This window comes from Dipodomys spectabilis, unplaced genomic scaffold, assembly GCF_019054845.1.
Source record: "Dipodomys spectabilis isolate Male_0828 unplaced genomic scaffold, ASM1905484v1 ptg000273l, whole genome shotgun sequence".
NCBI classification, from domain to species: Eukaryota; Metazoa; Chordata; class Mammalia; order Rodentia; family Heteromyidae; genus Dipodomys; species Dipodomys spectabilis.
Window position 1 is genome coordinate 2,410,267 of NW_024870950.1, and position 22,825 is coordinate 2,433,091.

Here is a 22,825-nt window from a genome sequence, read left to right on the forward strand (position 1 = left end):
CATATCTATAATAAGAACATATTTATATGTACATATACATAAGTGATGAACAGTGGCAATGGTGCTTTTTGTTTTCAAATCCTCTCCGCCTTACTGAACGCAACCAACCAAAATCTACCTTAGTGAAAGGTCTGTTTAGCTTTAACAGCCCTGTTATCCCATTGCAAACCAATTGTAACGACCTTTTTCAAATCTGAGCAATTTATATTAACCTGCGGTTCCTTTATTCACTATAAATTAGACCCTGTAACCGCTACCTAAACCTATGTCTTCCTTTGATATGAATAGGAAATTAGGTCTCAGGGGGAATGAACAAGATCAGAGTGAGAAGTGTCCAGTTCTCAAGGCATGACTGCTTTGGTTGACCTCAGGTTGAGCTGGCCAGAGCCTCTCCTGCCACGGTTGCCTGTGACCTGGCATCAGACCAGAGACAGATCAAGTTCAGTATCCTGCAAAATGGGTAGTTACCCACTGTAACACTGTAGTGGGCCCCAGTGAGTATCATGATGCCATCTTGTTCACCCTCTTCCTGCATCTTAGTTGTTGGACTCTATCAGATGATTAAGAAGATGTGAGGGCATTTGAGAACTGTCAAGGGCTGGAATTCCAGATTTTAGGATTTAGAGTCTTTGGGCTTCCCTACAATACATTGCTGTAGTCAGGCTCATATACATACAAAGAGCAGAGACTATTGCAACAATAAGAGTTTAAGCAGGTGCAGTGGTACATGCCTGTAATCCTGACAATCAGGAGGCTGAGGCAGAAGGATTATGAGTTTGAGGCCAGCCTGGGCTACAGAGAATATAAGACTAGTCTGGGCTGCACACTGAGTCATTCCGATAGTAAGAACAAGTCTAAGAAGAAGCCAATTTTCCTGCATTTCCCCATCCCCTCTTACCCTGGGGGATACATTTTCTATGCTCTCCTCCCTGGGAGCCTCCTGGCTTGCTTTTGGTTTCTGACCCGTTGAATTGGCTTTGATTTTATTTAATAAGGACCTGTCAGCAGTGAAGCTGTATTTACTTGGCTAGAAAGATGGCAATGTTTTTGAGAAAGTGTGGGAATAAGGCAGCTTTTCAAAACGTAATCCTCAAGGAAGCCTCAAGAATGGTTTATTGTGTTGCTGGGCATGGTGGTCCTTGCTTATAATCCCAGCTCCTTAGGAGGCAGGAGAATCACTAGTTTGAATTAGTGAAATGAGACGTCTCAGAAAACAAAATACAGACAAAAGAACAGGGGTGGGGGGTTATGGGGATAGTATAGCCCATGTGGTAAAGCATTCACCTAGCAAATGCGCTGTGAGTTTAATTCCTAGTACTGAAAACAACAACAACAACAAAACAGGGTTGTTACTAAGATCTAAATAACTAAGTAAATAATAAACAAGTGTAGTTATACAGTTGCACAGCAGGGGGCTCTATCTGCCTGTTCTTTCCAAGGCTAAAGCCCAGTTTCCAAAAGATACTTCCTGCATTGGAACTTGCTTTTCTTTTTGATTCCTTCTCTGTGACCATAAGACTGAGTCTTTTCTGCTAACTGCAATTTGGCATCGCTCAAAAGGTATGTATGCAGTGGGCAAAATGTGTCTCTTCATATTCCTAGGGCTCCACAATTCCTTATCTTATATTTATCATGAAGGTGATTGATTCCCTCCCCTTCCCCTTCATAGTGGGGGAAAAAAACAACAACAACTCAACAGTTCCGCAAAGCTGATCTAATTGAAATCAATACTCCTTGCTAAATCAAGCCAGATGTGTTGGTGCTCAAAGGCTTTGGGGTTTATAATACCAAGATGTGGTGCCTTTCTCCTGAGCGAACCCTCAGGATCACAGAGAGGCTGCTTGATAAAGGAGTTCCTTGATGCATTCGTGATGTCTGAGGGCTGTTATGGCTTGCGGGTCTGGCTCCTCCAAGAGTCCTATCGAAAGGTAATGATATTATTGGGGACTGAGACTATTAAGAGGTAGCTAGCCTGTCAAGGCCCAAGAGTGGATTACAGCCTTCATAAAAAGGGCAAGTTCAGCCCCTTCCTTCCTTTGCTCGGATTTACCTTCCACCATGAGACTGTGTAGAAAGACCACACCCAATGTTGACCATCTCCAGATGCTGGCCCCTCCATCTTGGACTTCCCAGTCTCCAGAGCTGTGAGCTGTTTGCATTTCTGTTCTTGGTAAATAACACGGTCTGTGGTTCCCAGCACAAAATGAACACAGATAGAGGTGCAGGTGCCAGGCATGAGTAGATGCAGCACCCTGCACTAGTTCCTGAAGGCCAACCCTGGCTGGTTGAGAATGCAAATAAATGAAGGCAGTGTTCTTTGTTCTGGTGTGAGTAACTTTGTGATGAAAGCCATACAAATATTGTGTATGTTGCTGGGTGGAAAGATCCAAAACTCATCAGTCACAGTGAACATCAAGTTTAGAATCTGGGGTAAGAGCATCAACCTTGTGCCTCACTCTGAAAAGTGCTTGCTAGAATGCCTTGCCTCCTCATCCAGCCAACACTTACCTGTTTGCTTTTAGGAATTGTTAAATATTTCTGACCTAGGCACCGGTGGCTCGGGTCTGTAATCCTAACTACTCAGGAGGTTGAAATCTGAGGATCACAGTTCAAAGCCAGCCCATGCAAGAAAGTCTGTGAAACTCTTATCTCCAATTGACCACCAAAAAGCCAGCAGAGGTGGTATGTCTCAGGTGGTAGAGTGCCACCTGGAGAGGAAAAAAATCCAAGTGAGAGTGCAAGGCCCTGAGTTCAAGTCCCAATTCTGGTACACACACATACACACACACACACACACACACACACACACACACACAAGATCCAGGCCAGGATCAGATTGTGATCCTGGTATGAATTACTTCCACATAGCTGGGATTATATGTGTGAGCTGCTTATTAACTAAAATGAGATCTCACTGACTGTTGCCCTAGCTGACCTCAAACCTTAGCCTTTCCCCCAATTTCTGCCTCCGTCAGATCTGGGATTATATGTGCGAGCTCTACACCAGCATATTAAGTCTACCTAGTCCTCCACCCCAGATCATAACTCCTCATTGCTGGGTGAAAATGTTTTTCCAATATATCTATACGACCAGTTTGATCAAATCCATGGATTTCACACACACACACACACACACATACACACACAAATTGTCAAGTTTGATACAATCCAACACACCCTGAATAACCATAATCAACATCCAAACACCTCTACCCTGAGCTGGGTTCAGGCTTTTTTTAAATTATGCAATGAAAAAAAACTAAAACTTAATTCCAAGCATATGTAGTTAACATTTTCAAAACAGGCCATTATTCCCAAAACACATTCAACACAGAAAGAAATAAAAAGATATTTATTGGAAGGACAAAATATATTTAGAATTGTTTTTGCTTCTAAAATGCCCATTTTCCCTCAAGCCCAAATGGTATAATTCCATTTTAAGCCAATGAAGTTATTTTATACACTCTAGTTAAGCACTTTAATGGGAATCGCATTGGCAGCATAAAAACTTGCATAGTGTGATCCTAAAATAGTATTATTTATATCCAACTGGCTCTTCCAGTAATACTATTAGAGTCAAATATAGTGATGGTTCAAAAAAAAGTATATAAAGTTTTTCAACCCCCTCCTCCAACAGCTTAATATATATATAAAGACTGTAAGGATAAACGCGAAGGAAAAGAAGACTGGTTCCTTTCCCCCACCCCCACCGTCATCATCTATTCTTCTTTTCTGGTTTCTCATTTAAGTTGGAAGTCATAACTTAATGCCAAGAGTAGACTAGTGACAAGTGTACAGCTTCATTCGTTTTAGTTTCTGTTTTTGTGAGGTTTGGGGGAGTTTTTCTTGTTCTTGTTGTTGTTGTTTTATTTGACTGAGAAATTCCCGAAAAGCTGGAGTAAGGAGTTTAAAGAAAACCAGATCAGACCTCTTCTTCAAACGTTCTTCAGATGACTGGCGAGATACTTGTCTCACAGGGAGAAACAAGGGCTCTGGGCACATGATGTGTGTCCAGGATGGAGTAGCCCAAGCACCAGACCAAATTAGGGAATTCTGATCCTTCATACATACAGCCAGGCACCGCATTGCTACGCTTCAGCCAGTAATGGCCCACACAGGTGATGGTGGTCCCATCGATACTAATGCAGCTGAAAGGCCTTGTAGCTGTCCTACCCTTGCAAGCCATCACTCACGTGGGTGTTGGTGACACTTAAGTAAGCAAACCTGTTACTCTGTCAGGCCTGCAAGTGACTGATGAAGAAGTAGGTACAGTACATAAGACTTGATCATGATAACAAACCATTATGTTGCCCGTTTGGGTGTTTATTATATGCTAGGGTTTCAGGAGGTTTAATTTGTTTACACATGTCCTGATCAGGGTAATGGTGGCACGTCAGGCAGAAGCAAGTCATCATGTCTCAAGCTAGAGTGGATATACAGTACAGAGAGAGGATAAGCAAGGTCCCACAAGCCCTTTCAAGGGCACACCCTCAGCAATCTAAGTACCACCTACAGGGTCCTGCCAGGTTGTCCAGTCTTAATGTTGAGCCACCGAAATTATGAACTAAAGAAACTCTCTTTGGTGTCATAGGGATTCTGTATCAAGCATTTCCTTATATGGATAGGAAGCTGACAATATACTATACTTTTTATTGCTTTTTTTAAAAAAAATTTGTACTTATTGTGTGATCACATTTCTATAAAGAAGCTTATGCTAAAAACCTTCCAGGTTACACCAACAGAAGGCTTTAATATATCTTGTGTTTACAGCACCTCTTATTTATTTATTTATTTATGGGGCTTGAACTCTGGGCTTGGGCGCAGCTCAAGGCAAGCGCTCTACCAGCACCTCTTATTTTGCATGTAGAAACCACATTAAGGGTTTGATCTATGCCAATGCTATGACGTTGATGCAGTAACAAGATGGCCAGATGACACTTTCTTATTAGACTATATCCCTGTGATTGAGCCATCCATGACTGGACTAATTTCCTAAGGCATTATCTTTCAGGTAACCTAAGCTTGCTTTCTCACATTGAAGAAATGCATGAGCATTGTATTTCTAAAACAGACTATGCCTACATGAGTGACAGGGACAAGGAAAGAGGGAGGAGGATTTGAGACCTCCTTTTGCAAAAGTATCTTTAGTAGTACGCTTATTATTTCCTGATGTCTTGAGCAAAACCACCATGAAATATGATAGCCCCATTGTCTGATTGTGTCTTACCGTGGGCTTTGACCAACATGTTGCCATCGTGCAATAATTACAACTTTGATTTATTCCTGGGGACCGCCAGCTCATAAATCATGCCCACTCTTGCTTGAGTGAGACACATTTGCGAAGAGCCTGTTAAGGGATGGTAAACTCACATATGTACTTCTTGCTGGTACGGCAGATCTCATCACTCCATTTTCCCTGAGCCGATTGGGAGAACAGGACGCAATTTTCACGCTTGCCACCATTGGGCTGTGCACGGTCCCAGTTGAGGAAGGAGACAGCCATTCCATTGACATCAAGAAACTTGCCTTCTGTGGCCATGTCATTGATGCCCACCCAAAAGTCATTGACCCCAGGCAGGCTTCTCTTAGCATAGTCTCGGAGGGCATTGATCTCGTCAGAGTTCCTCGGGACCACCAAGGTCCCCCCTTTGGAAATGCAGTCCTCATTGGCCTCGTGGAAGTGTTTCAGGCCTTCTGAAGCCAGGTAGCATTTCCTGTGAACTTTCGTGCCTCGGAGACAGACTGTGGAAATGGGAGATTTAATAGAGTAAAAGTTTTTGCTGGGCACTGGTGGCTCATGCCTGTAAATCCTAGCTACTGAGGAGACTAAGACCTGAGGATCAAAGTTCAAAGCCAGCCTAGGTGGAAAAGTTGGTGAGAATCTTATCTCCAATTAACCACGAAAAAACTGTAAGTAGAAGTGAGGCTCAAATAGTAGCCTTGAGTGCAAAAGCTAAAGGAGAGCTTGAGGCCTTGAGTTCAAATCCCAGCACACACACACACACACACACACACACACAGAGGAAGAAGAAGAAGAAGAAGAAGAAGAAGAAGAAAGAAAGTTATGTCTTTTGTGTGCACTATGCCTGATCCTGGATCTGGCAAATGCTGATGAATAATTATAGAATAATGTGTGATTATAATGATTTTTAGTAATGATCTTACATGTGTCAGATACTGTAGTAAACAATTTACATAAGTTAACTTATAATAACCCTGATGATCCTATGAAGTGCTATCTTATTATCCTTATTTATTGGGATATTGAGGTATAGAGAAGTTGTTACTTGTAATTTTAGCCCGACAAAACCATAATTTGTAGAGTATGGAAAAATTATACACAAACCTGGTTCTGTCTCAACCTCAAAATAGTATCTCAAGACTCATAATGCTTTCTTTATTATTATTATTATTATTATTATTATTTTGGTGCTGGTTGAAGGGTGTGAACTCAGGGCTTGAACTGCCATTTAGCTTTTCTGTTCAAAGCTGGTATTCTATCACTTGTGTCACAGTCCCACTTCTAATTTTTTGGTGGTTCTTTGGAGATAAGATTCTCATGGACTCAGGCTGGCTTTGAACCTGGATCTTCAGATCGCAGCCTCCTGAATAGCTAGGATTACAGGCGTGGGATGCCAGTACCTGTATCCATATTTATATAGTTCCATTGTATGTTGGATGTTCTTGCAACTTGTGGAATTGGATGGGATTTCATTATCAAGAGAAAAGAAGTGAAACAGGAACAAAAATCTGAGTTTGCGTGTGGGGAGACAGTGGCTTTCTTGAGCCGAGAACAAAGACCTGTAATATTGTTTAGGTTGTCTAGCATATAGAAAAGGAGTACAGATGGTTTTAGGTTAGGGGCCAGGACCTTAGTGTCTGGGTTTAGGTTTCTATCATGACATTTACTAGCTGTGTACATCTTAGACAGATTCTTTTTCTGTCCTTCATTTTCCTCATGTATAAAATGAGGGAAATTGACTATTCAACAAAAGGTGATGGAGAACTAATATAGTACTTAGAGTATCAAAACACGGTCAAAGGCCCGTTAACCTTCAAACTCTGTATATCCAAAGATCTGATAAAAGGAAGAATATCACCCTTGTTCCTAGCAGAATTGCTTATAGCAAAAATGCTTCCTGGCCTCCTGGGAGTTATGAATTCTTTGTGTGTGTGTGTGTGTGTGTGTGTGTGTGTGCACGCACGTGTGTGTTCATTAGTATTGGGGAGTGAAATCAGGGCCTAGGCATCGTTCCTTAGCTTTTTCACTTGAGTCACAGCTCCACATTTGTCATTTTTAGTGGTTAATTGGAGATAAGTCTCATGGACTTTTCTGCCCTAGCTGGCTGCTATCCTCAGACCTCAGCCTCCTGAGTAGCTAGATTACAGGCGTGAGTCTCCAGTGCCAAGCTAATCTATTCCTATTTCTGTACTACTGATACTTGAAAGGAGGTAGCGAATCAAGCTCATTGTTCAAGACCATTATCACTAACTTTCCATCCCTGCACTCAGCTGCATCTCTAGTTTGTTGATGTTTCTTTCTAAAAGATGGCTTCCATATGCAGTCTCAATGAAATGGAGTTGTTGGCAGCCCTGGTTCTCTTCCAGCATCAGCTGGGGGTGGGGGTGGGGGGCTGGAGGGGTGTCTCACCTGTCTGGAGAGCTTGCATTTCCTTCAGGGCATTGACTTCTCGCCAGAGTTTTTCAACTTGAGATTTCAGATCTCCATCCTTTTCTGGGGACACATTTTAGGGGGGAGTGGTTAGAGAACGGAAAGCATATGAGTAAACGAAAGGCAATTAAAGTTGAGAAAATAGACAGCTTTGGGAAACACAATCTGAAGGTCGTGGAGGCAATGATGTCATCGAGCTGAGTGTACATCAAAAGTAATGTGTGAGACCAGGGTCATTGGGTTCAAGGAGGAGAATGGCTGTCTAGTAAGCTCAAGGCCTTGAGTTCAAAACACCCCAGCACCCCCAAAGGCAAAAGGAAAAAGAAAAGCAAAGAACACAGGCAGGAAAGGCAAGCATAATTCATTACCACGAGGTGCGGACAGTAAAACAGGGAGATTCCAGCAGGTAGAGCTCCTGCCTCTCCCTCTCCAGCCCCACCCCTGTGAGTTCCACCTGGTCACCAGCCAGCCTCAGCCTCCTGGATTCGAGAGCCTCTTCCATTCATTATTCCTTCTGCCTGTTCGCTCTCACTACCGTGGCCTCTTCTGAGAAGACTCCTGATTATCCTTTCATCTCCCATTCCTTCTGCTGATCACGCTCTGTGAGCCTTATTTGCTTCAAAGCACTTTTTCTACTAGTAGCTTAATTTTCAGTATTTTCTTACCCGTGCCATTTCCTGACAACGCTGAGCATTAGGGATAGAAAATACTTTAATGTTATTTTAATGTGCTCTCCAAAAGTAGAGGTGAAAGGAAGTGGGGTGAGATTTCCCTTGCATGAAGGTGGGCACACTGAGCAAAATGGCATGACTGGGAAGTCGAGCCCGAATCCTGCTCAAGGCCCCTACACTACTGATGCATCGGGGTGGCAGCTCCTGGAGGAGCCAGCTGACAAAGGCCACGTAACGATTCACTCCTGATGGGGAGCAGCCAGTTCTTTTTTCTTGAGTGTTCCTAGATGGGGCTGAAGAATCATCAGGGCTCTCCCTGATTAAGGAAGAGGTCAAAACTAAGTAGCTTTGTAGACACACCTGTGGCTCATGCCTGTAGTCCTAGCTACTCAAGAGGCTGATACCTGAGGATACTAGTTCAAAAACTAGCCTGGGCAAGAAAATCCATGAGACTCCTTACCTCCAATTAACTACCAAAAAGCTGGATGTGAAGGTATAGCTCAAGTGGTAGAGTGCCATCACTTGAATGAAAAAGCCAGGTGAGAATGAGGGCCACACACACACACACACACACACACACACACACACACACACACACACACACCAACACTCATGATATGATGATGTTTGGTTATCATTCCCAGAGGATGGGGTATAGAGGGGAGCTGTCATTTGGAGAGACAATTGGAGTCTGACTAAACTGCAGTGTGAGTTCTAAAGATATAATACCCTAGTCTGGGGATTAATATACTGTATGTGCATGATGAAGTTCGCCAGGAGAGAACAGAATGTCATGACCCATCCAAACAAAGGAGTAACATCCAGCTGTTCAATGAAGTGGGCCTTGCTAAACCCAAGATTTAATAGGTGAAATAAATTACATGATTAATTTAACTATTATGTATTGTTTTATCATGGGTTGATCACTAATTTATTATAATTGTCTTTATTGGTAGTAATTTATTGTGATAATGTTATAATTGTATTATTTATAATTGTTTGTTAATAAATAAATTTGCCTGCCTGCCAAACTATTTGCATAACATCTTCAATACTGTCACCCAATAGTTAAGAGAGTATATAATATTGAGATACAGATTGGAAGAGAAAATAGAGTTCACCTGTCAGACTTCATAAACTTTGGTATTATTACCAAGTAGTTCAAATATTTTAAGACTATATGGGTGGGTGGGAAAATAACTAGTAGGCAATCTAGGCTTATTACTCCACATCTTGTGAAGTTGACTTTCTTGACCCTAATGACAAAAAGTTGTTTGGGCTGTGGGATGGAGGGGGGGGCATTGGGAGAAGTTGGGAGAGAGAGAGAAGAAAGAGAGAACACATTTATATATTTATATCCTCTCCCTAAAGTGCCATACCACCTAGTATCTTCTGTCTCCCTCCCGCCCCTGTCCTCAGCATCGTCTACTAATGAGAAATTATTTGAGTTCTTCATTCAAAGAGGAAATGGGGAAATAGGATGTTTCACAGACTCAGCTTAAAAAGCTTTGCCTGAGACCTAAACATTCAAATAAAATCCCTGGCAGAAGGCTCTTTAGAATCCTCCAAACACAACACAGGACGGGGTAGAAGCTCGCCTGGTATGCATCAGCTGTGTCCTATCAAATCTTGACTTTGGCTTCTTGGTATTTTCCTGTGCTTCCTTCTAATAAGAAGATAAAGCAATAGTGCCATATCGTTTACCTTCAAACACCCTGGTAGAAAAATGACTCCAAGGCTGAGATAAAACACCTTCTGCTAGATGGGTGTTTCATTTTGTTGTTTCTTTTGCTTTGGTTCTGACATATTGCAAATCACTTAGTGGTACCTTCCTCTTTGCAACTTTTGATTTTTACTTCTTAACTCTTTCCAAGTCCACCTCAACCTATGTCTTGCTTGAAGAGTCAATTTGGGGTCAAAATAACTTCAAGAAAACTATAGAACTTAGCATGCCGATGTATTACTGTGAAGTGAGAGGTTTCATTCTTTTGTTTTGGTGGTAAGACAGGTTTGAAATCAGGACCTTGAACTTGTAAGGCGAACATTCTACCCCTGAGCCCTCTAGCCCGGTGCAGGGCAAATCCTTTATGATATATTTAAGTTGGTGTCATAGAAACATACCTACAGTATATTCATGTCTACCAATAGCTCTATCCTCTACACATATACTAAGATGATCGGCTACAATTCCTCAATAATACGAGTGAATCCGTACTCTGCTAATCTATATATTCTGCCCGCCCCATGGTTTGCAGTCCCAAGGACTACTACACACGTCTAACCTCACCTGTCAAAGAAGACAGGTGTTATAGATATGTTTTACATGACAAGCTTGTTTGTCCATTTTTTTTTATTAGAAAACCTTCTGGCAGGGCTGGGGAGGTAGTATAGTGGCAGAGTGCTCAAGGTCCTGGTTTTTCACTTCTAGAAAACCCCAAAGCCCAGGATTCTTTGAAACCACCAAACGTTTCCCGGGAATGGAAAGATTCTAGGGAAAAAGATAAAAAGCATGATTCCTTTCAACATCAGGGGATATAAAGCTCACTCAATCCCCTGAAAAGCCAGCCAGCCATGGCCACGGTCCCCAGGGGTGGCGTTCTGGAGGAGACTCCACACACACCCTGTCCCCCTCTTCTTGGCCACACAGGAGCCTATGGAGTTTTGCTACAGAACCCCTTGTTACCTTTCACACGGCGTTTGCTGTGCTTTCTGGACTTCAGTCTGGATGAGTGGCTGCTGGCCTGGTCCAGGAGCAAGCTGATCACCAGGAGGCAGACTACAAGTCCGCTCTTTGCCATGGCTGGGGCCCTGGGTAGCCTGCAGGGAGCAAGGAGGCGGACGGGGCCTGCCACATCTTGCCTTGGAGGTGGCCGCGGCCAGCTTTATAGGAGTGAGCGGAGAAGCTGGCGGGGATCCTGCTGACGGAATGCTGGAATGAGACTGCTGGCCCTGCCATAAGATGCTTCCTTGTTCTCCTGCCCCAGCCCCCCCCCCCCCCCCAGCCTGGGCTTTGGATTTGTTTATTTTCATTCGATGGCATTTTTTTTCTAGTCCATTTTTCTATTTTACTTTGATGTCTCAGAGTTCACTCGGGGTTTTGTCTGCTCTTTTCAAAAATTCTGTATCTCCTTCTCCCCATCCCCCAAGTTAAACATTTGGGAGGCTCTGGGAACACTCAGTGTTTACATGTCTCTATGTAGCACCTCTCTAAAGTGTATCAAATATGCTGGAAAATAGATCTAATTCTGTTTTGAAAGTACAACCCGTTTGCAATGGTCAGAAGTGTGTGTGTGTGTGTGTGTGTGTGTGTGTGTGTGAGAGAGAGAGAGAGAGAGAGAGAGAGAGAGAGAGAGAGAGAGGTGCTGCAGGACCGATGAACTTCACAGCAGTGTATCTGCAACACTGTGTCTGCACTTTGTCTCAAGTGGGGCTGAGGAAGGTTTGCGACACCACCGGGTTTATCAGAGCTAAGGTGACTGGTGACTAGTCTCACAGGGGCCTTACTCAAATAGGGTTTCAGAAGTGCGTCCCAAATTATCTTCCTGAAAGACACCTTGGCGCGAAAAGAATATGAAAAGGTGAATTACTTCCATAAAAAGTCATGTCATGTATCTACAATCATCTTCCCTCCCTCCCTTCCTTTCCTTCCTTTCTCTTTCCCTCCCTCCTTCAACTCTTCTTTCCTCTTCCTCTCTCCCTCCCTCTCCTCTCCTCGCCCTCTGTCTCCCTTTCTGTTTCCTTTTAATTTTTATCCTTCCCTTCTTCCTTCCTTCTTCTCTTCCTCCCTCCCTCTCCTCCTCTTCTCTTTCATCCTCGTTCTCCTTCCTCTCTTCTTCTTCTTTTTCTTCCTCCTCTGTCTCCCTTCCTCTCCCTCTCTCCCCCTCTTTCTTCCTTCCTTCCTCTCTTCTTCCTTCCCTCTCTTCCTTCCTCTCTTTCTGCTTTATTTCTTTCTTTTTTCTTTCTTTTTTCCCTCCCTCCCTTCCTTCCTCTCTTTCTGCTTTCTTTCTTTCTTCCTTCCTTCCTTCCTTCCTTTCTTTCTTTCTTTCTTTCTTTCTTTCTTCCTTCCTTCCTTTCTTTCTTTCTTCCTTTCTTTCTCCCTTCCTTCCTTTCTTTTTCTTTCTTCCTTAATTACCTTTCTTCATTTCTATTCTCTCTGTCTCTCTCTCCATTCCTTCCTTTCTTCTCTTTCTCCCTCCTCCCTTCACTTCCCTTCTTCCCTCCTTCCTCTCCTCTTCCTTATCTCTCTCGTCCCTCTATCTTCCTCTTCCTCCTTCTCCTCCTCCTTCTCCCCCACCCTGACTTTTTGTACCAACACAGATCCAACACGTAGGCATCTGAAAATGTTAAGTCAGGTTGAGTACTCCAGGCTCCCATCTCAGGCTGATCAGCAGAGTGGCCCTGGGCAGTTCACCTTGTGAGTTACCTCTTAGCCATGAGTCTGGGAGACTTTACAACAGACTGACCAGATAATGGCTATCAAGTCTTCAGCACAATGGGTGGTATTTTAATTCCATAACAGTAAGATTCACAGCATTAATTATAATGTATACAATTTATGGGTTGCCATTTTATTATTCACAATAAATTTATGGGATAGAAATTTCCTCTATTTTATGAGCAATGAAAAATGAGCATAGCAAATTTAAGTGGGGGAAGGCACATGGCTCATGCCTATAATCCCAGCTACTTGAGAGGACTGAGATTTGAGGTTTGATGCTAGTTTTGGAAAAAAACTTCGTGACACCTCATCTCAATTATCTGGGTATGGTGGTACATTCCTGTGAAGTCAGCAACTTTGGAGGCTGAAGCAGGAGGACAGAGGGTTTGAGGCCAACTCCATCTACATAGTGAGAACTTGTTGCAGACAAACAGAAAAGACAAACTGTTTTAACAAAACAGTTAAGTGGCTTCATCCAACACCACTAAGATCTCAATCTATAGCTTTGATTGACTTCAAGAGACCTCAGCTATGAAAATGTGCTTTGGTTTGAGCAAGGGAAAAGATCAATGTGTAAAATACTCATGCTATTGTTGATCCAGAATGCTTGGTGCCAGCTTCCTGAAGCTCTTACTTTAAAAAAAAGTATGTCAGAAAGACAAGGTTTTTTTGGTTTGTTTTTTAAAATCTTTGCATTGTGCTATGTTCACCATGGGACCAAGTATCTTTTAAAATCATCTTAAAAATTTTTTGTTTGAAGACTCTGTCTCCTTCCAGGAAGGCCTTGGATACCTTTTTGACTTGTCTTTGTGCCTCATCCTCAGCTGTGTGTGTGTGTGTGTGTGTGTGTGTGTGTATGAGTAGTGGGGCTTGAACTCAGGACTTGGTTGCTGGCCCTTAGCTCTCCCACTCAAAACCCTCTAAATCATTTGTTGGTACTTACTTATAATGACACTCAGACTTCCCATTGTAGCTTATGAAGCCCTCCTACCTTGGGGAGGGGACGGTAACTGGGATTTGAACACAGGACCACTTGCTTAGCAAGTAGGTGCTCTACCACTTGAGCCACACTGCACCCCATTCTGCCCCCTTCTTTTTCAACTAAGATTTCACTTACTGCCTTGGATGGACAGGACTGCCATCCCCCTATTTAAACTTACCCCAGAGCCGGAATGGTGAGTGTGTATCATTGTTCCCATCCCACCCATTTCATTTTCAACTATTTGACAGTAACTGGGGTTTGGACTTAGGGCATATCCTTCCTAGGTTGGCACTTCACTACTTGAGACATGCTTGTAGTCTTGCTTTTTGCTGGCTATTTTGGAGATAGAGTTTCTCAGACATTTTTATTTTTTACCCAGGCTGACCTCAAACCACTAACCTCCAGTTTTCAGCCTCCTAAGTAACTGAGTCTCTATACCTGGAATGTCTGCTACGATTTCACCCGGTTCTTCCAGGTGGCTTTTTCACTTTCTCAGACTTAACTTTCTCTGCCCCATAATCTCATAAGGTCCTTTCTACTGGTGTCCCTGTGACCTAGCTCTCCTTGATCGCAGTTTGCTGTTCACTTAACAGGTTTACGGACTTACTTGCTGGAAGTTGGTCTGTAAGTTCCCAGAGGAAGGGGCGGGGTTGTGTTGGATAAGCTTGAGTTATGCATGAACACAGTACTGGGGCACATAGCATTGCTGGGTAAATACTTATGTGTGTGTGGCAGGACAGCGAGGGGTTTGTTTCCATCCAATCCTACCTCGTCTCTGAGACTCCAGCCAAGGAACACAGCCTTGAAGCCCATGGCATACCAAGCAGATCTAGGCATCCTAGTACTGATACTTGGAATCTAGCTAAAATCCTCTCCCCTTGGAGAAGATCTGATTGACTAACCCAGAGACCAGACTGGGAACTTTCTCAAAGCTATTTCCCCCCTGCAGGGATGCTAAGTCTAATCCATCTGCCTTCTGGAGAAAAGCTGAGAAAACATAAACAAGGGGCTGATGGGAGCGGCTAGGATGAGAGGGCCGGGTGGGGTGTTTAGGGGCCGGGTTGGATCTGAATGTATTCACAAGCTAAGGATTTGGGTCTTGCCACAAATACAGACATCATACATATTGTTTATGGAGTCCCTTTCCTCTAAAACCTCAATAAGTAAAGCCCCAAGGATCTGAAAATGATCATGTCTAGAGTTTTACACACACACACACACACACACACACACATATCAAAGATAACGGAGGGGAGGGCCCCTTCTACACCTCATGCTGGGAGGAAGGCAGGTGTCTGTTTTCTTGAAGAAAACAAAGAACAATTCCTTTTTATTTTTTATTTTTTTGTGCTTGTCTCCCGGGCTGGACTGAGGCTTTTGAAAGGACTCTTTAAGAAGAAACACACATTTACAGGCAGTGAGAGGAACTATTAAAAAGAAAATATTGCGTTTAAACAAAAAGCATTTTGATGAGAGTTTTAAACCTGTCACTAAGGTTTTATTTTCTTGAATAAACCATCATTTGCCACCCACCCCTTAACCACCCTGTGTAATTGATGTGTTTATTCCACTGGTTGCTATTTTAAAGTTGCTCTAAGCTGTTTTCCAGAGTCTCGAATTCTAACCAGCAAATCCATCCGGCCCCATGGCTATTTGTCTATTAATACTCAAGGTTGAACACGTTTGAAGGGCTGTGTTCAGAGGTTCAAGGGCAGCATTTAGGAGAGGTCAGAGCACTGGATTTGGAGGTTTTTTTCCCTTTAAATACTGTTATGATAAGGATGATATAAAGAGGGGTTACAGTTACATAAATCAGGTAAAGAATACACTTCTTTTGGGACGATATTACTCCATTCCCTCACTCTCTCCCACTTTTTCCCTCCCCTCCCCACCCACAAGTTGTACAGTTCATTTTCGACATAGTGTCCAGTGAGTACCACTGCTGCATTTGTCTACCCTTTCCCGCCCCCTATCATTTCTGTGCCTCTCCTTACCGTCCCAAAGATAGATAAATGGACAAACCAGACAAAAAGAAAAGAAAAGAGAAACAGGAAAAAAAAAAAAGAAGGAAAGTCCTCTGATTCCATTTCCGGGAGTTCTTTTCGATCAATATTATTTTGTCTGAGCACTGTGCCTTCCTGTGCCTTTCCTAAGAGCGTGCTGCCTGGGTCTCACTGGGTGTGAAGGCCTAGAGACCTGTGTAATTTATTCTTGGACTTGTGCAAAGTTGCCTTGTTTCTCCAATGATTACTACGGGAGTTACAGTGGGGTATTTGAATTGAACATGGGCACCAGCTTTGAGACCCAGGGATAAGGAGGCTATTACGTTGGAGCAGCACTGAGTCGGATACTGAGTAAGAACTCTGGTAGCTGGGGATGAAATTTCAGATGCCACTTGCTCAGTGTGTGGCAGGAGTAAGGCTTGAACACTTCGCCCTCACCCATCTTGCAGAACAATGGAGAAACTAGAACGTGTGTAGCTACTCAGTGGAAGGACTTCCCTTGGCTTACTGTCTTATGTGAGACATCACATCTAGGTAAACATCTCAAACTCACCCCTGCTCTAAACCTAGCTTCACAGCATTAGTCCCATGTATACCATACCACCGAATGTTTTTCTACTAACCATGCAGTTATCTTACAGTTTATCCCCCCGCCCCCTCCCAGCCCTGTATTTGACCTTGGACATGAACCTTATCTTATTTACTTCTGACCTTCTAGAGCATGAAGCTGTGATCTACCTACCTCTGCCTTCTATGGGGCTGGGATTACAGGCTCAGTAGCCACATTTATCTAGTGCCTGCCATTTTTGATGGCTCAGCTCCAGTCCCGAACCAATAATGAATGCTTAGTTAGCTTTCATGATAAATGTTGTATATAATAGTTCAACCAAGAGGCTATTTGTTTCTGTGTATTTGTTTTTGTGTGCCAGCCTTGAGGCTTGAACTCAGAGATCCTGGGTGCTATCCCTGAGTATTTTTTTTGCTAAAGGTAGTATGCTACCACTTGAGTCACAGCTCGGCTTCTAACTTTTTGGTGGTTAATTGGCAACAAGAGTCTTAAGGACTTTTCTGCTCAGGCTGACTTCAAGTTGAGATCCTCAGATCTCAGCTTCCTAAGTAGCTAGGATTGGTGACCTAGCTTCAGCTAATGATATGTGCTATGCTAAAAATTTCTCATGTAAATCTGGTAGGGAATTCCATTATCATCCAGCTCTATAAAGGTGCAGTCACTTTTCTTATATTATTTCCCAGCTTTTAAATGTTGGTCAAATTTGGATATCTCACATCAGAGCTCAGCAGAAGGTGAGGTCCATCTAATGGTGATCAGGTTTAGAGCTTCGAGGTTGGCCCAGGAGGACAATCTAAAAAGTTTCTGGCAAAAACTGTAAAACATTTCAGGGTAGTGGGATGGGAAATGGAATCTTAGGTTTAGTAGGCATGACTCAAGTTCAACCTGATATGTTTATTTGTTGTTTTTTTTTAATTTTATTTTATTTGAGAACATACTGTACAGAGGGGTTACAATTACATGGGCAGGATAATGCATACATTTCTTACCAAGCATTGCAGCCTCCTCCTTTGTTTACCCGTCACCTCCCTTCCCAGCCTCCTGATATGTTTATTTGTGATAGAACAACTGGAGCATGTCTGTTTGATCCCCTCCCATGGTGAGGAACTCATTACCCAGAGCAAGGGTAGCCAGTTCTATTTCTAGAAAGTTCTTCCTTACCGTTTCTAGGAAGTTCTTCCTTTCCCCCAATTTAGTATGGCTGCACTCCTTTCTTGGCAACCTGTGGGGACAGATCACAGCCCCCTAACTTAATCAACAAAACCTCCTGATTACTCTCTTTCTCCCACCACTTCAAGTTTTTCGGGTCCCAGCTGATAAGTTACCTCGACTCTCTGGCTCTAAGCCTGTGGCAGTCACTTCTCTGAGCTGGTTTCTAGTTGGTGAGGTCATCTTGAGCCAGCTCCCTTTTCTCTTCAGGACCAAGTGTTCTTCTGGCTCTTTCCTGTCCCACCCATTGAGGGGGAGGGGTTGTCTCTCAGACATGGCACTGTAACCACTGAGGCCTTGGCCCCCCTAGAGCAGCCAGACTCCTCTTATTTCTTTCCTCCAGACACCAACATTCAGCAGTGGTGAGGGCACGGGTGACATCACACAGCCTGCAGTGGAATCATGGCGCACCCCTGTGCCAGCTCTGTGTCATTTGGACCAGTTTGTTCACCTTGCTGGTCCTTTCATTCCTGGAGACTGGGAGATCCTAACATCATGTATTTACCAGCAATTTGGAGGACGTTAGAGAGCTGCCCTGAAAATAGGATAGTGGCTGATTCACTCATTAGAGCTTATTTAATATATCAGCAGCAGCAGCAGCAGCATCCCCACCACCGTGGTTATTAAAATGGTATCCCAGCCCTCACCAACTTCACTTTGAAGCCCATCTCTTTCTCACCAACCCATCCCCACCCAGTTATTCATTCTGCTCATCCCCCCCCCAGAACGAACCATCCCCCTCCCCCCTTCCCCCTCCCCCCAGCTAGTGAACAGCTCCTCCTTTTTTCAGGCAGGAAAACATCCAGTTCCTGTTTTTCCTAGGTGTGCTGACATTTCAGATTTATTGTGAGTTCTGCTAGCCCTTGAGCCAAGATCATCCTGGATACAAATAAGCCAGTCTTCATCTCCCCTCCGTGTAGGGCAGCCCACGGCGGAGAGGCTGCACAATTCCTCCCTGTGGGCCTCCCATGGTGGCCCAGGTGACAACGACAACTTGTTCTTCCTTGGAATCCACCAGCTTGGTGCTTCTGAGCTCCTGAAGTTTCTGTGGTAGAACTAAGGCCGTGTTGTATTTTCTGTGAACCACTTCAAATAAAAAGCTAGTCCTTTGGGTTTAACCGACATGCAGAAGGATTGCTTCTGGTCTCTTTCCTAGCAAGCCTTGGCGAAGGCTAAAAACCTAAACCAGAAAATGGTCCTGAAGGATCAAACAAGGACCTCTGTTTCTCATAATGAGTAGGTAAGAGAGCTGAGTCCAGAGGCTCATGTCTGTAATCCCAGCTATACCAGAGACGGAAAGAAGTAGGATGATTACAGTTTCGAGCCCAGCCCTGGGCTGCAAAGTACCACATTCCATCTAAAGACAGATTAAAGTAAAATGGGCTGGGGGCATGGTTACAGTGATAGAGAACTTGCCTAACAAGAATTCAAGACCCAGGATTGCAAAAAATAAACTAAAATACTGGATGGCGCCAGGTAGTTAGACAAAGCGCTGGTACGAGGCATCACTTGCAGTTCCCCTGAAGAAGAGGAAATTGCACCGCAGATGGGGGCAGAGGGAGACCGAAGCACATTTGGTATCCGACAAATTGGTTTTCATGAGACACTCAAGCTAGCTTTGTCCAACTCATGACTGAAAATAAAGGTTGCTCAGCTGGAGAAGAGAGCTGCATGAGACAAGTCACCAGCTGTTAGTAGAGAATTAAAAGAAGTGTACTGATGATGAGACACTTGGATAAAGAGCGTAGGGCAGGACCCTTGTGGGGGGAATGGTAGAGGCTCAGACACAGAGAGGTGGAGTCCAGGCCATCAGAGCGGTGAGTAGAGGGGAAGAGGGAGATTGGGTGGGCAGGGCCATGGGAGGGAAGCTGTGTTTTCCTTTTGTTGGTACCAGAAGCAAGTTTCTGAAGCTGAGAGGAAGGTATTTCAGGGAGGAGTGAGGAGACAGAGCTGGCAAACGTGTCAAGTAATTGGAACAGGAAAGAGACTCAAATTTCCATAAAGTTAAAACAAGTTTTCTTCAAAGAGAGCTAATATTAGTAATATTAGTAACAGAGAAAGGAAAAAAGAAGCCAGGCTGACATCTGTAATCCTAGCTACTTGTGAGGCTGGGGTTTATGGATTGTGGTTCAAAGCCAGTCCAGGAAGAAAAGCTGGTGAGACTCTTCCCATCAATGAACTTCCAAAAAGATGGATGTGGAGCTGTGTGGCTCAAGCGGTAGAGTGCTGGCCTTGAGCAAAAACAGCTCAAGGACAGGGCCCAGACTCTGAGTTCAAGCCCCAGGACCAGCACACACATATATAAACACAACAGAAACAAAACTAAAATGAAAGGACTGGGCAAACTGAATGCCGGTGGCTCACACCTGCTACTCAGGAGGCTGAGATCTGAGGATTGCAGTTCAAAGCCAGTCCAGGCACAAAAGTCTGTGAGACTCTTATCTTCAATAAACCACTCAGAAAACCGGAAGTGTTGCTGTGGCTCAAGTAGTAGAGCGCTAGCTGAAGAGCTGAGGGACAGCGCCCAGGCCCAGAGTTCAAGCTCCACAATTGACAAAACAACAACAATAACAAAAATGGATACAGTGCTTGCCTAGCACCATGAATCTCCCCATGTTCAAACCTCCTCTTCTCTAAATAGGGGCCAATAGCAATAGTTAAAAATAGGATTGTTGTAGGGCTTAGTGAAGTTGATGGTTCCAGAGTTCTGACTTCAGATGATGTCCAGAGGCTGAGATTGTTGTTTGGTTGTAGAGTGCTTGCCTGGCATGTGTGAGACCCTGCGTTCATTCCCCAGGACTGTGAAAATAAAAATGATCTGTAGCCTATAGTAAGCATGGATGTTATAATCAATATTTCTGGTGCAAAGGGAATGAAAACATTTATGTCTATCAGCGTATCTTACCAATTCTATCCACAGTGAAAGAGGAGATTTTTCTTTTTGGGTGGACTTGAACTCTGAGCTTGGGTGCTGTCCCTGAGCTCTTCAGCTCAAAGCTAGTGCTCTACCACTTGAGCCACAGTGCCACTTCCGGTTTTCTGGTGGTTAACTGGAGATAAAAGTCTTATGGACTTTCTTACCCGGGCTGGCTTTGAATTGCGATGCTCAGATCTCAGCCTCCTGAGTAGCTAGGATGACAGACATGAGCCACCGGCACCCAACTAAAATAGGAAATCTTAACCAGTCCCCTACCCAAATGAATTAGTCACATTCAAAGACACAGATCAGGCCACATAGAATCAATGAACACTCCTCATCTCTCCATATTCAACAGTATGCAAATGTGAATGTGACATGCAAATGTGGGTGTGATATTCAAATGTGGTATGCTATACAAATGTGGAGGTGATATGCAAATGTGGATGGGTGGTAGTTAGGGCAGAGATATAGGTCAGGTCCAACAAGACCCAGTGATTCCTCAGTTCTGGGGGAGGCTCAGAGGTCCAGCCCAGCACATGAAAATCTCTCTCTCTCTCTCTCTGTATATATATATATAAGTATATATATATATATATATATATATATATATAAGTATATATATATATATATATGTCAGGGGCCAATTTCAATTTTATATTTTTTCTCCAAGGTGTGGAGAGTGCTTCAGAGAGGGAGGAAGCTGTGGCTTGAGGAAGGGTGGGGCTGACATCTAGAAAACACTGGGCCTTTCTCCCAGAGGCAAAAGCTTCGGGGCTTTGGAGTAGGAGCCAGCCAGTCTGTTCTTTCAGGAAGGCCGGCACATCCATTCCCAATGCCAGGTAAACAGTGAAGGAGCCGGTGTTCTGTTTGTGTCTAGTGTCCCTCTCAGGAGCCTTTTAACAGCTGTTGCTTTGCCCATCAGCAGAGGGGCTGGGCAACTTGCATTGGGCACTGCTCTTTGCTAAAAGTTTCCTTCAAGCAGAAACCAGACAGGAAATGCTCTCAGAGTCTGGCCATTGGAGTGTGGAGATGGACTGGAAGCCCCTTTACCTTGCCTGCTGCTGCTCCTCTCCTTTAGAGATGTGTAATTCTGTAATTAGAATTATGTATACTAGATGTTTAGTTATAGCTAGGGGAGATGGTTGTTGAGAAGCTCAGTAATTGCCTGTAGGGTCCCTTATTGGAATCAAAGATCAAACACAGTCTGGCCTGAGTCTGATGATGATGGTAGTTCTAATCCCAGCAAAACAATCATTTCTAACAACTAAAAAGTAAAAGCAGCAGCAAAGTGGTGTCTGTGGCTCACGCCTGTAATCCTAGATACTCAGGAGGCTGAGATTTGAGGATGGAGATTCAAAACCAGCCCAGGCAGAAAAGTCCAAGTGAGACTCTGATCAGCAATTAACCACCAAAAAGCCAGAAATGGAGCTGTGGCTCAAGTAGTAAAGTGGCAGCTCTGAGCGAGAACCCAAAGGACAGTGCTCAGGCCTTGAGTTCAAGTCCCAGCACTGGCACAAAAAATAAAAGTGAGTCCACGTTCCTCAAACACAGGTGAAGATAATGCCCGGTGGAATGAAGGTCATGCAGTAATAGACCACAGGCAGTGTGTAAACCGGCATGCCACACAAAGGCAGGTCGTTGTAACACAGGAAAACCATGGAAGAAATCCATGACACAAAACTGTGCTTTTCTACTCAGGGCCTCTGTGCATGTTCCAGGGAACATGTGTGCAAACTGATAGGTTGATTTGAAACTCCTCTGTGCAACCACTTAAAGATCAATTTAAAAAGAAAGAAAAATCTGTGGCGTTTATGCAGCCCATTTACTATGCCTGAGCCCCCTCTAGACGTTCTAAATATGAAACCTCAGGAATGGGCCCTTAGGTGGGTGACTTTTTAGCCTCATCACACCCCTCACAAATGACCTAGACAAAGGTTTGCTGGATTCACAATGAGAGTGAAAGGTCGATTAAATTAGAAGCGTTTCTTCAACTTGGCCACTAGGTGGCAGAAGACGCCAGTCAAGTCCTACCTCTATTGTTCACAGGGAACTTGCTAGGTCTTTTCTTTCTCCCTCCCTCCTTCCCTCTTTCCTTTCCTTCCCTCCCTTCCTCCCTCCTCCTCCTCCTCCTTGACAGTACAGGGCTCAAACTCAGGGCCTCACACTCTTGCTTGGCTTTATTTTTGCTCAAAGCTGGTACTCTACCACTTGAGCCACACTTCCATTTCAAGCTTTCTGCCGGTTAATTAGTCATAAGAGTCTCTCAGCTTTTTCTAACCTGGCTAATTTCAAACCTGAATCCTCCTAACCCTACCTCCTGCGTAGTTAGGAATATAGTCACAAGTCATGGCTGCCTGTCTTA

The 22,825-nt window shown here is 43.8% G+C and overlaps 1 protein-coding gene across 2 annotated transcripts; it reads right to left on the minus strand.

The window, feature by feature from the left end:
* Positions 1–3,405: 3,405 nt before the first annotated feature.
* On the minus strand, positions 3,406–11,165 carry Clec3a (C-type lectin domain family 3 member A). Of its 2 annotated transcripts, XM_042700890.1 has the most exons (4): positions 11,027–11,165; positions 7,652–7,735; positions 5,371–5,742; positions 3,406–3,893 (listed from the first exon to the last, which is right to left on the minus strand). In XM_042700890.1, exons 1-4 carry the CDS (start codon positions 11,139–11,141, stop codon positions 3,781–3,783), a joined length of 684 nt encoding a protein of 227 aa, XP_042556824.1. In that variant the 5' UTR covers positions 11,142–11,165; the 3' UTR covers positions 3,406–3,780. The 2 variants fall into 2 exon arrangements, with proteins under 2 accessions (XP_042556824.1, XP_042556825.1); XM_042700891.1 differs by lacking the exon at positions 3,406–3,893 and having other exon boundaries at positions 4,471–5,742.
* Positions 11,166–22,825: the final 11,660 nt, after the last annotated feature.

What these genes read in the sequence shown, in the direction of transcription:
- Clec3a (XM_042700890.1), bottom strand. Translation starts at nt 11,141, where the DNA reads ATGGCAAAGAGCGGACTTGTAGTCTGCCTCCTGGTGATCAGCTTGCTC. An exon ending in AATGCAAGCTCTCCAGACAG is followed by an intron (nt 5,743 to 7,651) that starts GTGAGACACCCC and finishes CCATTTCCACAG; the next exon opens with TCTGTCTCCGAGGCACGAAA. An exon ending in TACCAGCAAGAAGTACATAT is followed by an intron (nt 3,894 to 5,370) that starts GTGAGTTTACCA and finishes TCCTTACTCCAG; the next exon opens with CTTTTCGGGAATTTCTCAGT.